This window comes from Copadichromis virginalis, linkage group LG4, assembly GCF_057382275.1.
Source record: "Copadichromis virginalis isolate Kocher_CV1m ecotype Utaka linkage group LG4, C_Virginalis_male_GT1.1, whole genome shotgun sequence".
NCBI lineage: Eukaryota > Metazoa > Chordata > Actinopteri > Cichliformes > Cichlidae > Copadichromis > Copadichromis virginalis.
The window spans coordinates 34784804-34797543 of NC_140621.1; the positions used below are offsets into that span (position 1 = coordinate 34784804).

Here is a 12740-nt window from a genome sequence, read left to right on the forward strand (position 1 = left end):
TGTGCGTTTATAGTGAGCTTTATAAATCCTGTGGAATGGTTGAGAAAGCAGTTTTGAAGCTCTGTCGATGTCCACAGTAACAAAAGTGTTTGAACTGCTGAAAAAAATCCATCTCCAGTGGATCCCGGGGGGGTGGAGCCTATCACCGCTGTCATATTTCTTAATTGTGATCCTTTCCCTCTCTCAGAGGTCCAACTACCTCCACAGAGAGGTGGTGTCTCTGGCCAGCCGGTATCCAAACGTGCGGGTGACTCCCTGGAGGATGGCCACCATCTGGGGCGGGGCCAGCCTGTTGACCATGTACCTACGCAGCATGGAGGACATCCTCAGCATGGCCGACTGGTCCTGGGACTTCTTCATCAATCTCAGCGCTGCAGACTACCCCATCAGGTAAGAGCCTGAGCTGAAGTTTACACCTGATATTAAAACGTGTTCCTTGATGTGATTACAGTGTGAAGATGAGCCCCAGCTGAAAGTGCCTGTAGTTCATGTAGTTTATGTCGAGTTTGCAAATGTGATCTGACTGATTCTGGTGATGTAAGAAAAGGTCCGTTTGCAGAAAAACAAACAGCCTTTGGTGGATAAAACACCACAGATCTGTTTAAAATAGACTGAAGTTGGTGAAATGAGGTTTTAATAGCTTTTCCAAAACTACCTGCTCACCATTTAATCCCATGAGCAACAGTACCACCAATGCTGGAAGATGTGTCAGACCTAAAGTTGCTCTAAAAGGTCATTACGTGACGACCTTTTATAAAATTTGTAAGTCAGGCTACTTCCTGGTTTGGAGTTGGTTTGCTCCTGAATGTAAAAGCCTGACACTGTCAGTCATCATTTGAAATCCTCTGTTTAAAGAACACAATGGCAGCGCACAGAGTTGTAATTACAGTCAGATCTTCCTGTGAGCTGTGATGCTGATAATCTGTTAACTGACACATTTCTTTCTGCCAGTGTTTCTTGCTGGCTTCTTCCTTCCTCGTACTTCCTCGGCTGCAGGTGTAGCTTCCCGACTGTACCGCAGGTAGAGAAGATAACCTGCGTACGTTGAGCTTGCTTCGTAGTACAGATGGCTGTGGAAGCTGTGCCACTCATGTCAGCTAACAGCCACTAATCTGCCCAGTCCTGTGGGCCTTGTTTGTTTGAGTTGATGCTCTTGTGGTTTATTGGTAACTTGATCTATACGACTGTAAACCAGAGCGAGCCGTGAGCCTGCAGCTGTGAAGCGGAGCATTTCTTCTTGGCTGTCCCGTGTCTCGGTTTGAAGGGATCGCAGTGATCAGCAGAAGTCCTGAATTATGTGAAGCAGTAACGAGGTTACATAAAGAGGCCGGTGGAGGATACGTTTTGGCTCATCGGTGTGTTTGAACTGGTGCAGGGATGTGAAGCAAGATGAGATCCAGCTGCTTCTCGCCTTCCTGAGTAAACGCCTCAGGCAGGTCTTCTAGCAATTTAGGAGCAGGTGTGAGCTGGCTTTGGGGATGTCAGAGGGTCACAGATGGGTGACGTGTGAAAGGAATCAGCTCTACTGCACTTTAATGCACCTCAGCCAGGATGTTGGTTTAAGTTTATCAGGTTTCATTGTGACCTAATCAGTTTCCACAGAGTCCAAAATTAGGTGCAAATCTTAAGAGAAAAGTATGCATGCAGACGAATCAATAGCCAGTGTCTTTGTGCTCTTTCTGAGTAAGTGTTTATCTGATCCACATTCTTATTTCTTGTAAATATTTATGAATGACTTAAAGTTTTAAACCAGAGTTCAACCCTGGAAGCAGACGAATCTCAGAGCTCACATTTCCACTCAAGCCTGTTCTTAATGTTTTGGCATTCAGAGCTACATCACACAGTTGTTCTAATTGGTTTTAGCTCCATCCATCGCATCCACAGACATTTTGTATGTGCCTGTGTGACAGAGGCATATCATAGCTTTCTTCTTATTGGCTGCCCCTCATAAACAGAGGGTCGGCGCAGCAGGTGGGTGGAGCTTCTGTTCCTGAGACCTATAACGCCTCTCTATGACACTATATATCGAGAAGAATAAAAACGGCGTCAAACAGCATAACAGTATTTGTACGTGTATATAAATATAAAAGCCAAGTTATTAGGTACACTTGTTCAGCTGCATGACCGAAACTCATTTAGTGATGTAGACACAGAAACGCAGGTAGTTTCCACGTCTACTTTGATGTGGCGTGGCTGGTCTGAGTCTTTCAGGATCTGCCGCTCTGGTGGAATTGTCCCACAGGACCATATCTATGGTGTACAGATAATAGTCTGAAAAAGAGAGAAACCAAATTTTCTTTAACGTTTATTTAAAGATAATCTGTCCTTTGGTCGTTAACAGAAAGAGACAAAATAAGAATCACAGTCTTCACATTCAAGTGAGCTTTTATTCATTTTCCCGCTTTTATAATCTGTGAAAACAGATTGGCTCTGAGCAGTGACCGGCCACGGTCCACAACATGAGCACAACAGTGCAGGCAAATAGCACGATGGCGTGCACGCTCGCAGCACACCAACATGTCATTAGCATGTGGCTGCGGCCCTTGCTAATGACATTCTTCTCTGTGAGGGAAGAAGACACAGCGTTTGTAATGCATCGATCATTTTCTTTGATAAAATCCATGAAAGTTTCCGTCCTGCTTTCCTCTCAGGATGTAAGTCATTTGTTGTATTACCTCCAGCGGTTAGTTTGCTGTTTTAATAGAAATATAAACTATACATGAACTAATTAAGTCACACAGCAGAAATCCAAACATAAACAAACCGTACATGGAAGAGCAAAGAGAGAGCTGTCACCCTGAAAGGCCTGAGGCTACTCTGATATTAGCTTTTAAATGGAAAGTTAAAGGTGACTGAAGGTTGTTTAAACTTTACTGGTGGACGGCTGAGCAGCTGAGGTCATTGTTTACTTTGTACACAGTGAAACAGCAAAGTGGCGTTTTCAGATTTCCACACCCTGGAGTCTGGACCGAGAGCTAAAAGCCTCACAGATGCAATCAAATTTATTTACTTCTCCAAATCAGACCTGGAGTCGTAATGCTGACTGTTTAAAGCCAGCGTTCATCTAAACGAAGCAGTTTCTGTGGAGAGCTCCAGACTGATGACACGTGTTCATCTTTCAGTCTTTTTTCTTTCCCATCGTTCTGTCCTCGTGAGCTCACGAGCACCGGCCTGCTGTCCTCCATAACAGCGATGGTTTGAACATGCTTCTGGCTAAAATCCATAACACAGCTGCAGCGTTAGCACCACAGCATCCATCGATCGCTGTGACGTCATGAGCGATGGCGGCTCTCTGGGGAGAGGGGGTCACACAGCTTTCTCTTTCTTCACTTAAACATTCAAATGTTTCTTCCAAATGGCTAAACGGTAAAACTGCAGATCAGTCTCTGCAGTTTTCAACTCTTAAACTGTTAAAGCAACAGACAGAAATGTGCATGAGCACAGCAGGAGGGCGCGTCAGGAAGTCCGCTCTGTGAGGAGGACGTTCAGTTAATCGGGACAGAGAGGAGCTCAAAGTGAACCCGTCACACTATATATTATTCTTGGACTCTACGAGAGGTGCTTTGAATGAGTCGCAGCTCCTCGTTTATCTTCTCACGGTTCTTTGTGCAGCTCCTCAACTCATCTTCTAGCCCCGCCCACTTAAAGCAAACCACCTTCTGATTGGCTGCCCCTCGTAAGCAGAGTGTTTGTGCAACATGCTTGGATGTTTGCAACATGTCTGTCATAACTAGACCCGCCCAAAAGCATAATCTGATTCTTGGACCCTAATGTGGATCATAATTCATAAAGATTACATCATTTTGAATTTAATCAGACCTGAAACTGGAGATTGAGACCATAAAACCATCAGAAAGGTCACAGATCAGCAGATTCGAGACCTGTTTTCTCGTCAGTCTTAAGATCCACTGTGGAGTTTGTGGTGCCATGAAGTGTCCAGAGTCTGGAGCAGGGGTGAGGAAAGGTTTTGGGAGATGTGGATAAGTAGGGAATGAGTTTATTGATCGCTGGTCCTGATGAACACTGGCAGAATGAGACTATATTGTTCTGACAATGAGATGACGGCTAAACAACAGAGGCTGTGGAAAAATCCGATTTAGCAGAGAGGGGAACGCCCTCATCCAGCTGAGCAGGAAGGTGAAATAAACTTAATGTATGCAGTTCTTTCAGCTTTCGCCGTCACGCTGTCTTTGCACGTGTGTGTTGAACGTTGGCACACTGCAGGGAGTCATGGACGGCCCGTCTATCTGCAGGCAAAAACCTAATCAGATGTTTTTTAAAACAAGCGTAGTGTTTGCATGTAGATTGTGGCAAACAGGTTCTTGTTTTTTAAAAAGATAAAGGTATGTTTCCATGAATAATTGGGGCCAGCTGTGGGCCAGCTGTGGGCCAGAGGCCTCACCGAAGGAAGAGACACAGCACTGCTCTGTGGGATCATGTTTTTATCTTTGTTCTTGGACAAAATAAGAGAAAAAGATGATTTTAGTGTTTTGTCCATGTACTCACCACTGCAGGCCAGTTTGACAGATGTACCAACCCAGTAACTGTGATCAGCTCAGATTAGGAGCTAAATACAAACTGATGATTTTCCAGCTGTTTATGTTACAAATGTGTCGTTCATACATTTAAGAAACAAATGAAAGAAAACAATAAGACTATGACATGAAACTCTTCTGTTATTGTTGAGTTTCCTCCTAAAATGATTGATTTATAGTTAAGGTCACATTATGTAGAAAAAAAGGTTGGTGCATATAAACAGTGAGTCAGCAAAGAAACACGAGTTCATGCGTCTCAACACGAAGGGAACAAAACAGTTTCAGCCCTAACAGATGTCAAAGCATCCGAATTCACAGCAGCCCCAAGATACAAGTTCTGCTTCCGTGCGTCCACGCCTGTTTCCAGGTTTGTTTGTTTCTTAGCTAAACGTCACTTAACGACCACCAGCTGTCAAAAAGTGAAATTATTCCTCAGCTAACACATCTGTAAATATAATCTGTACATGTGAGAAATCTTTGGTGATATACGACCAGCTATAGATTGCTGTGCCTCTGCACAGCAGCAACACAAACACGGCCACAAATGCACACATGCACGCCTGCGGTTCGTCTTAACGACTGTAATCAGCTGTAATCAAAGCGATCTGTGCGTCTGCTGTCCTGTCTGCAGCTCGGGCCGACACCAGGCTCACGCTGTGCATGCTGGGAGAGTCGTTGTGAGCGTCTCAGCTTCAGGCCTCGCGCTGAAGCCGAGATGCTTCCCCTCACCTGGAAGAGGAAGTAAACAAACTGGGGCAGCTGTCCCAAAAAACAGCCACGCAGCATCACCTCGATTCCCCTAAATGGAAGATTGTTTTTGCACAGTTTACAACAAGAGCCGCATCCTGCGTCAGCAACAGCATCCTGCTTAGACGTCAAAGGAATTAAAGTCCTCATCAGACACCTAAATGTTTGGTTTGGTGTTGTTTGTGTTCTTCAGGAGGCCAAAGGCTCACGACATCATGTCAGGATCAGATATGAATGAATTATTACATAATGGGAGACTGAAATAAAATAACATACTTATTTTTATTTTAATCCCCCCAAGGAAAGTAGAACAGCTCATTATGAGAAAATAACTCTAATGAGGTAAAAATTACACAAAAGAATTAAATAGAAAAATAAAGTAAAATGAAATACATGATCGCAGTCAGTAAAAATCTAAATAAAAAACAATTGAACACCATGTGAAGGCTGAATATAGAACTATAAAGTAAAATGGGTCAAAAAGTGCAACAAAGCCAAATAAACAGTTACTAAATACAACAGAGTGTAGAGAGTAGATGAGAAAACACAATAAATCAGCTCTAGAAGATAAAAATTTGCTCGATGGATGAAATAGAAGAATGAAAACTTCTTGCAGTGTTGTTTCAGTGTCGTCTGATTTGGTGATATGAGCAGCTGAAGTCTGGATGCTTTCAAAAATAGTCCTATGAATAGTTTAAAGTTGGGGTCACATGACAGGTGGGCTGTTATTATTACACCTGGTGAGCCTGGATTAGGACTGCTGCTGTTTAAAAGTGTTTTTATTTTCTAACGGAGGATATTTAGAGTAATTTTAAAGAGTAACACTTGACAAAATGAACAGTCTTTTATCTTTGTGAGAGCACGCTGTTGTTTCTGATCGCTTTTATATTATTTTAGTTAATTACGGTAACTTTTCACACGCCAGCTTTTACTGTAACTGTAAAAACAAACACCTAGACTCTGTTTTGGATGAAGCTCCAGCTGATGTGCTTCAGACTCACGTTAGACTTGTTTAATCCAGGTTTGGTTTTAGGTTTTTGTATATCTGATATATTTTCCTGTTCCCCTTTCGTCACGGCAGACTAACTTCCACGATGTTGAGATCAGAGCTCTGCGTTTAACCGAGATTTGTTAAACTGTTTGCTAACAACAGGGATTTAAAACCAGCAGACGTTTCATTTTACAGCTCTGACCTGATGCGTTTCATCTTCATCTTTGCCGTAGTTGTCCTAATATTACGTTCTGAACAGCAGCACTGAAGCTCATGGTGACACCACAACATGAACATTATAAACCTTGTTGCTGTCAAACTGCTCGTCTTCTAGACATAAACAGACTGAAACTGTTGATACTCAGGTCCAAACACATAAGTCACAGCAGCGTTCGCAGCATGGGGCCGGGTGTGTTTGTTTCTGTGACCCACACCTCCCGGTCAGATGGAGTCTGATCTGATGATTCACAGCTGTCGTCTCTCCTCAGGGCCAACGAGCAGCTGGTGGCTTTCCTGTCCAAATACCGCAGCATGAACTTCATCAAATCTCACGGCAGAGACAACGCACGGTAAGGCATGCGTGCCCCACGGGCCTTTATTAAAACAGTGCAATGAAGTGAAAAACAAGCTGCACAATAACTCAGCGTAACGTTGGGCTGCGGGCCGAGCCGCTGAACCTGAATCGTGGATTCATGGAACAACGATTTGAAGCTCTCGGCGTTTGTGAGCGTAAAGCGGGGAGATTCTTGGAAATGCTCCTGCGCTTCGAGAAAATGATCCCAAAATTATATCCAAGTTAACCAAAGCTCGGTTCCTGGAAAGCCCTCGAGGGGCCAGCGCAGTTCCACTGAAACATCTTTGGCTGGATTCACAGAAAGGAAATCTATGTGAAGGAAACACTGCTCGCTTTCAGGTTCTTTACATAAGCCTGTGTGTGTCGCAGTGTCAGATGCTGATATGAAATATCATATTAAAACAGACATAAATACAACATGTGGGCTAAACACCGCACTCTGTTAGGGTTAGCACTGGCTGTGCCCCTCATCCTCCAGCCTTTGAATCACAGAATAGCTGATGGGAGCTGAAACGGGATTTCAGACAGAGAATAGACTGATCAATAAATCAATAATAGATCAATAAAAACTGGTCTACTCTGCATTAAGTAAAATAAATAACATTAAAGGTTAAAAGGTGTCATTCTTAGGGCCTCATTACAGCACGCTTCAGGCTGAGTAATCGTAAGCGTCCTCTCAGTTTCATCCGTAAACAGGGCCTGGACCGTCTCTTCTACGAGTGCGACACCCACATGTGGCGTCTTGGAGATCGAAAGATCCCAGAGGGCATTTCTGTGGATGGAGGCTCTGATTGGTTCCTGCTCAACAGGCGCTTTGTGGATTATGTGGTCAACTCCAGGGACGAGCTGGTCGGCAGCATGAAGCGTTTCTACGCCTACACGCTGCTGCCCGCCGAGGTAACGCACACGCACACACATGTATAGAACTCTTCAGACACGCCACGCCGATGCAGAGTCTGTCATTTTAACAAGAAAAAAGTATTCCAGCAGAAACGATCCCGGGACATCCTCCAAGTCTGTTCTCTGAAAATGAGGCAATATTTCAGTTTTATTTCACTTTAGGAATATTTGAAAAACCTGAAACACTTCTAATTTTTTACATGAGTCTCTTTATCATCACAATCTTTTTATATATTTGATAAGTCAAAAAGCAAAATGAGATTTTGGTTTTTTTCTGCATTAAATGCATAAAACAGCCAAACGATGATGACTGATACACGTACCTCTCCCTCCTCCAGTCCTTTTTCCACACCGTGCTGGAGAACAGCGCCCACTGCGAGACCATGGTGGACAACAACCTGAGGCTCACCAACTGGAACCGCAAACTGGGATGTAAGTGCCAGTACAAGCACATCGTGGACTGGTGCGGCTGCTCGCCCAACGACTTCAAGCCCTCAGATCTGCCGCGCTTCCAGGTAGGACGCCACACTGTGCAGCATCATGTGACATCACAGCTGGCTTAGAGCCAATCAGGGCCCAGCATAAAACTTGCATAAGTTCAAAAAAATACGTGGAGACTTGTCACTTACGTGTAAAACCAGCACAGACACGAGTGAACGCAGGTTTGTGTTTGGAGTGAGTTGTCCTGTAACACCGGCTCACATCCCAGCAAACACTTGAGTCTGAGTTTAATGAGTTGCTGACTGTGTCCATGAAACATGATGGTCCAGTAGAATTAGCTCAGCCTGAACCAGCTGCACACAGCTGGACTTGTTTCTGTCAGGATGATGTGCACAGACGTCTTTTGTAGGCTAACCTGGACGTTAGCATTGCCTGGTTCCCTGCTGGGATTTTCTCTGTAAACTGTTGTTACTGCAGAAAATAAGTCATTGCATTACATCTTCACACATTAATACAACTTTAATGATTCCTGAAGCATCAATAATATCATTAACATTAGTGTGTAAGTGACTTAAACACTATCACCGCTAACTGTTTAATGTTCTGGACAGTTTCTTGTTTGAGCGTTCAGGGTCAGCAAAACCCTTCATCTTAACCAAAGAGCTTCCTCCATCACATGGGACACAACTAACCAATCAGAGACTCGGACTGAAACGTGACATATGAACATGTATATATTTTTAGTAAAATGATTCATGAGTTAACGTTTGAATCTTATATAACCACAAACGCATTAAAAACATTTGCTTTGAGGAATAAGAAGTACAAATTGTTAATTTCCAGGTTTCCTGTATACAGGCAGTAATCACACAAGCAGCACAGCAACACCAGTGACATTTGTGTGGGTTTGTTTTTTTTTGTTTGTTTTTTTTTAGCAGAACTACACAAAAACTGATTTGAATTCCAGAAAAGTTCATTCGGACGTCTTATTGTAGATTACATTTTGGTGGGAAACTGAGGGACTGTTTGTGTGGCTGTTTTTGTTTGTTTGTTTTAAATAACTTGTGAATTTTAGGTCGACTCTGTGGGTATGAATTAGCTGCTAAAACATTAGCATTTTCTGTCTCTTGATTAATGTGTACTGTCCCCTAAAACCCCGAAAGAAAAACCTTGGGAAGCCCTACAGAGAAATCTGTTAACAGTTAAAGATTGAACTGAATTTGAAAAATCAGATTCAGAAGTGAAGATGCCTGCAGAAAAGAGAGACCCGATCTGATGTGAACAAATAATTCGTCCTTCAAAAATTCGTAACAACGAACCAAATCCCTTCAACAGTAGTTCCCTGATAGAGGCAACTTTTGCTCCTAATATTTACCAAACTTACATCATTAATTTACGCAGACCAGTGACGAGTGAAGCTCACCGTTTGCAGTTTAGCGTGCATACAGTTGCAAGCTGCTTTGGAACCCACCCAGCCTCCCGTTTTCCTGCTGTTCCCGACCTAAAGTCAGATCTGTTGTACTGATGCAGCTTTTTCCACCTCTGGCTAAAAACAGAGTCTCGGCCATTATGAGCGGCTGTAAGAAGATCCTGTCACAGTTATGATTGGTGGTGTGAGAACACATGAAGGCTGGATAAATCCACACTTGAGATTTACTCATATGAAATCTGGTAAATTTGTAGCCGTATCATGTCTCAGAAGCTCCGCCTTCTTTTCCTCCTGAGGTCACCAGAGATCAGAATAGCTTCGCATTCACAAATTAGCAGTGCTGCTTTTACTTCCAGCAGGCGGGCCTCAGCTCGCTGTAACAACAGACCTGAGGACAGCGCCTGTGGTGGGGCTGCTGATGGCTTCTATAAGGAGAGCTGATCCTGGAAACGGCTCTGCACTTATGGCAAAAATATTTTTAGAGCTCGGTAGCTCCCCAAAACTCACTGCTGAGGTTTCTCAAGGTTGTCATTATTATAATGTCGGGTTTGCCAGTTGGAAAAGCAGCTCAGAGTCCTGGATATAAGGGTCACAGGACATATATGTACATACGCTTTAGTTTTTAGACTAGGCCCCAATAAAAAATAATAAAATGCACTGAAAAATCAGTCATTTGTAGCAAACTGTTTACATATACAGCATCAGTTACTGCTCGTTTAGTTGTTGACTTCTTTAAATCAGTTGGAAACATTTCACAGATAATGTGCAGACTTGTAACTGACCAAAGTACGTGACGAGCAAAGACTTCACTGGTGCCGGCGTCTGAAATGTGAATACTGTGGTTTCATTAGGTTCCTCTGATGGGAAGCTTGAGTATGTTTGGCTTTATTTGTCACTTTAAATGTCAGGTTGGGAGTTTGAAGGCTTAGTTTGGTTTCTGTTGGACAAACTGCTGCCAACAATAATCAGTAATGGGAATAATGAGGGAATACGGCTCTGCTGGAATAACCTGAAGGATAAAAGGGTTAAAGATGATATATCTGGGCTAAATAAAGCTCCAGCATCACAGTCTTGCCTGACCTTTGTGGGCACAGCGGAGAGCTTGCAGTTAAGGTAGATTTATATGATTCCCTCTGATCTGATGATGGATGAAACAAAAAGGCTCCCTGACTCTGTAACTAGTGGTTTCCACTGTTGTTTAGCTACAAATCGCCCAGAATAACTTCTCAGAGGAACAAAGCTGCAGGCTGCTCAGGCCTTCTCATTAGTCTGGGGTTTCCTGGCTCGCCGGTGCTGCCGGAGCCCACCGAGTTGGCGTGGTGAGGTCACACCCTCCTGGTGACATCATATAGCCACGCCCTTCTTTCCTGCAGTTCTTCTTCTCGCTCTCAGCCTCTTCGTCACTTCTGTCCCACATGTTCTGAGCACTTCTGCTTTTTATGATCGGCAGCTAAACCAAGAGCTCTTTGAATTCTCAATAATAAGGATCCAGTGTATCAGTGCAGGTCATACACTGCACACCTTTATGAAAGAGCTCCTAAACTCCAGCCTTTTGTGACCTGCATGAAGCGATAGCCCTCGCAGGACCTGAAGATCTGATTTGTCTCTGCTGAAAACCAGCAGAGCTCAAAGCAGATGTGATGCCGTCCCATCATCACAAACCTCAAAATGTTTTAAATGTTTATTCCTTTATGAGCTGAACCATAATACAGATTATTACAGCAGCTGTTTCTCTGCTGTGGCATAAAAATTACATTCATGAGCCGAGAAATTTCACCAGTTAATATTTGATATGATTCACCTTTTTACTGGAAACCAGTCCAGGTGGCGACCTCATAAAGTTGTCAATGCGAATGTTCGCTCGGTACTTTCATTACTACCGTCTGATTTGATCATTTTCGTGTCTTTTTTCCCATCACAGCTATTTTAGGAAAGAAGGAGCTGTTCACGTCTCCTTTGAGATCCCAGCATGATGTCAGGCTTGTCTGTTGGGAGTGGTTTGAGTTTGGAGCCTGGGAGTGAGAACATCATATGGCAGACCTTCAAAATGCTGCTTTTGGTTTCCAGACTTGGTTTTAGGTTAGAATCAGGTGTAGGTCGGGGTAAGCTGTCTGGGAATGTGCTGACTCACAGGGTTTTCACATGGACTAATGTGTTCCCGGGGAGGTGCCGGGCCGTCCTTCCACTGAGAATAAAATGATGCAAAGTATGTTTTTCCCTCAGTGCGCGTTTAAAAAAATGTGTGTGATGCTGAGTCTTTTACTGCAATGACAGTTTTTAACGTGTGAAGCTGCATGCTGGGGGTTTCTGACTGAAATCGTGATCATCAGTATGAGCTCGGTGGCTCTGTAGCTGCCGAGTGATGAGTTGATGTTTGTTTACATTTTAATTTCTATTTATCCATATAGAAATTCCAGAGCTAAAACATCTGGACATGTTGTCATGTGACTAAAAACAAGTGAAAACTAAATATGTGAATAGAAGCATAAACTTTAACGGATAAATTGTTAAAATACTTAAAAGGATAAATGGTTGAAATTGTTACAAGAAACAAGGACATTATTTGGTTTATTATTTCTAATGCTTTAGTGATAAATCTTCCATGCTTATAATTGTAAATGGGTGAAACAGCAGAAAGTAAAGGGTAAAAGGTTTAAATGTGCATCGTCAAACGTAAATGGTTTAATGTGGCAGTGAGTTAAATCGCTGAAAGTGAAGCTAAGTGGTTGAAATTGTTATCTGTGAGTGGTGTTGATGGATGAATGGCTTACAGTGCAGTGGAGACATTATAAAAGAGGTTAAACATTGAATTAATGGTCAAAAGCAGAGGTAGCTGTGAAGTTAACGCGGGTAAAGTAAAGGCTTCAGTGTTGAAGCTGTTGGGCTGGTGGGAAACTGACTCATTTCATTACAACGTTCATCTCACTGCACCACAGCTGCAGAAAGCAGTGACTGAGGCTGCTGAGCTTCATGTTTTTCTTGGTAAACATCAGTGATCCTGCAGGTATGCTGGACGTAAACAGCATGAATAAACCTGTTTGTGACAGCAAGGCACCATGGGATTGTATTCCTTGTGTTTGGACTCATTTCAACCAGTGAGTCAGTGAAAACAGTAAAATATCT

General features: G+C 43.1%; 1 protein-coding gene across 1 annotated transcript in view; it reads left to right on the forward strand.

Annotated features, from left to right (window-relative positions):
• Positions 1-12740, forward strand: part of LOC146712003 (xylosyltransferase 1-like) — a 39388-nt gene that overhangs the window by 15618 nt on the left and 11030 nt on the right. The window contains exons 4-7 of the mRNA XM_085455078.1: positions 188-390; positions 6762-6842; positions 7528-7744; positions 8086-8262. Coding sequence (XP_085311204.1) covers positions 188-390; positions 6762-6842; positions 7528-7744; positions 8086-8262 — 678 coding nt within the window. The remainder of the gene's footprint in view (positions 1-187; positions 391-6761; positions 6843-7527; positions 7745-8085; positions 8263-12740) is intronic.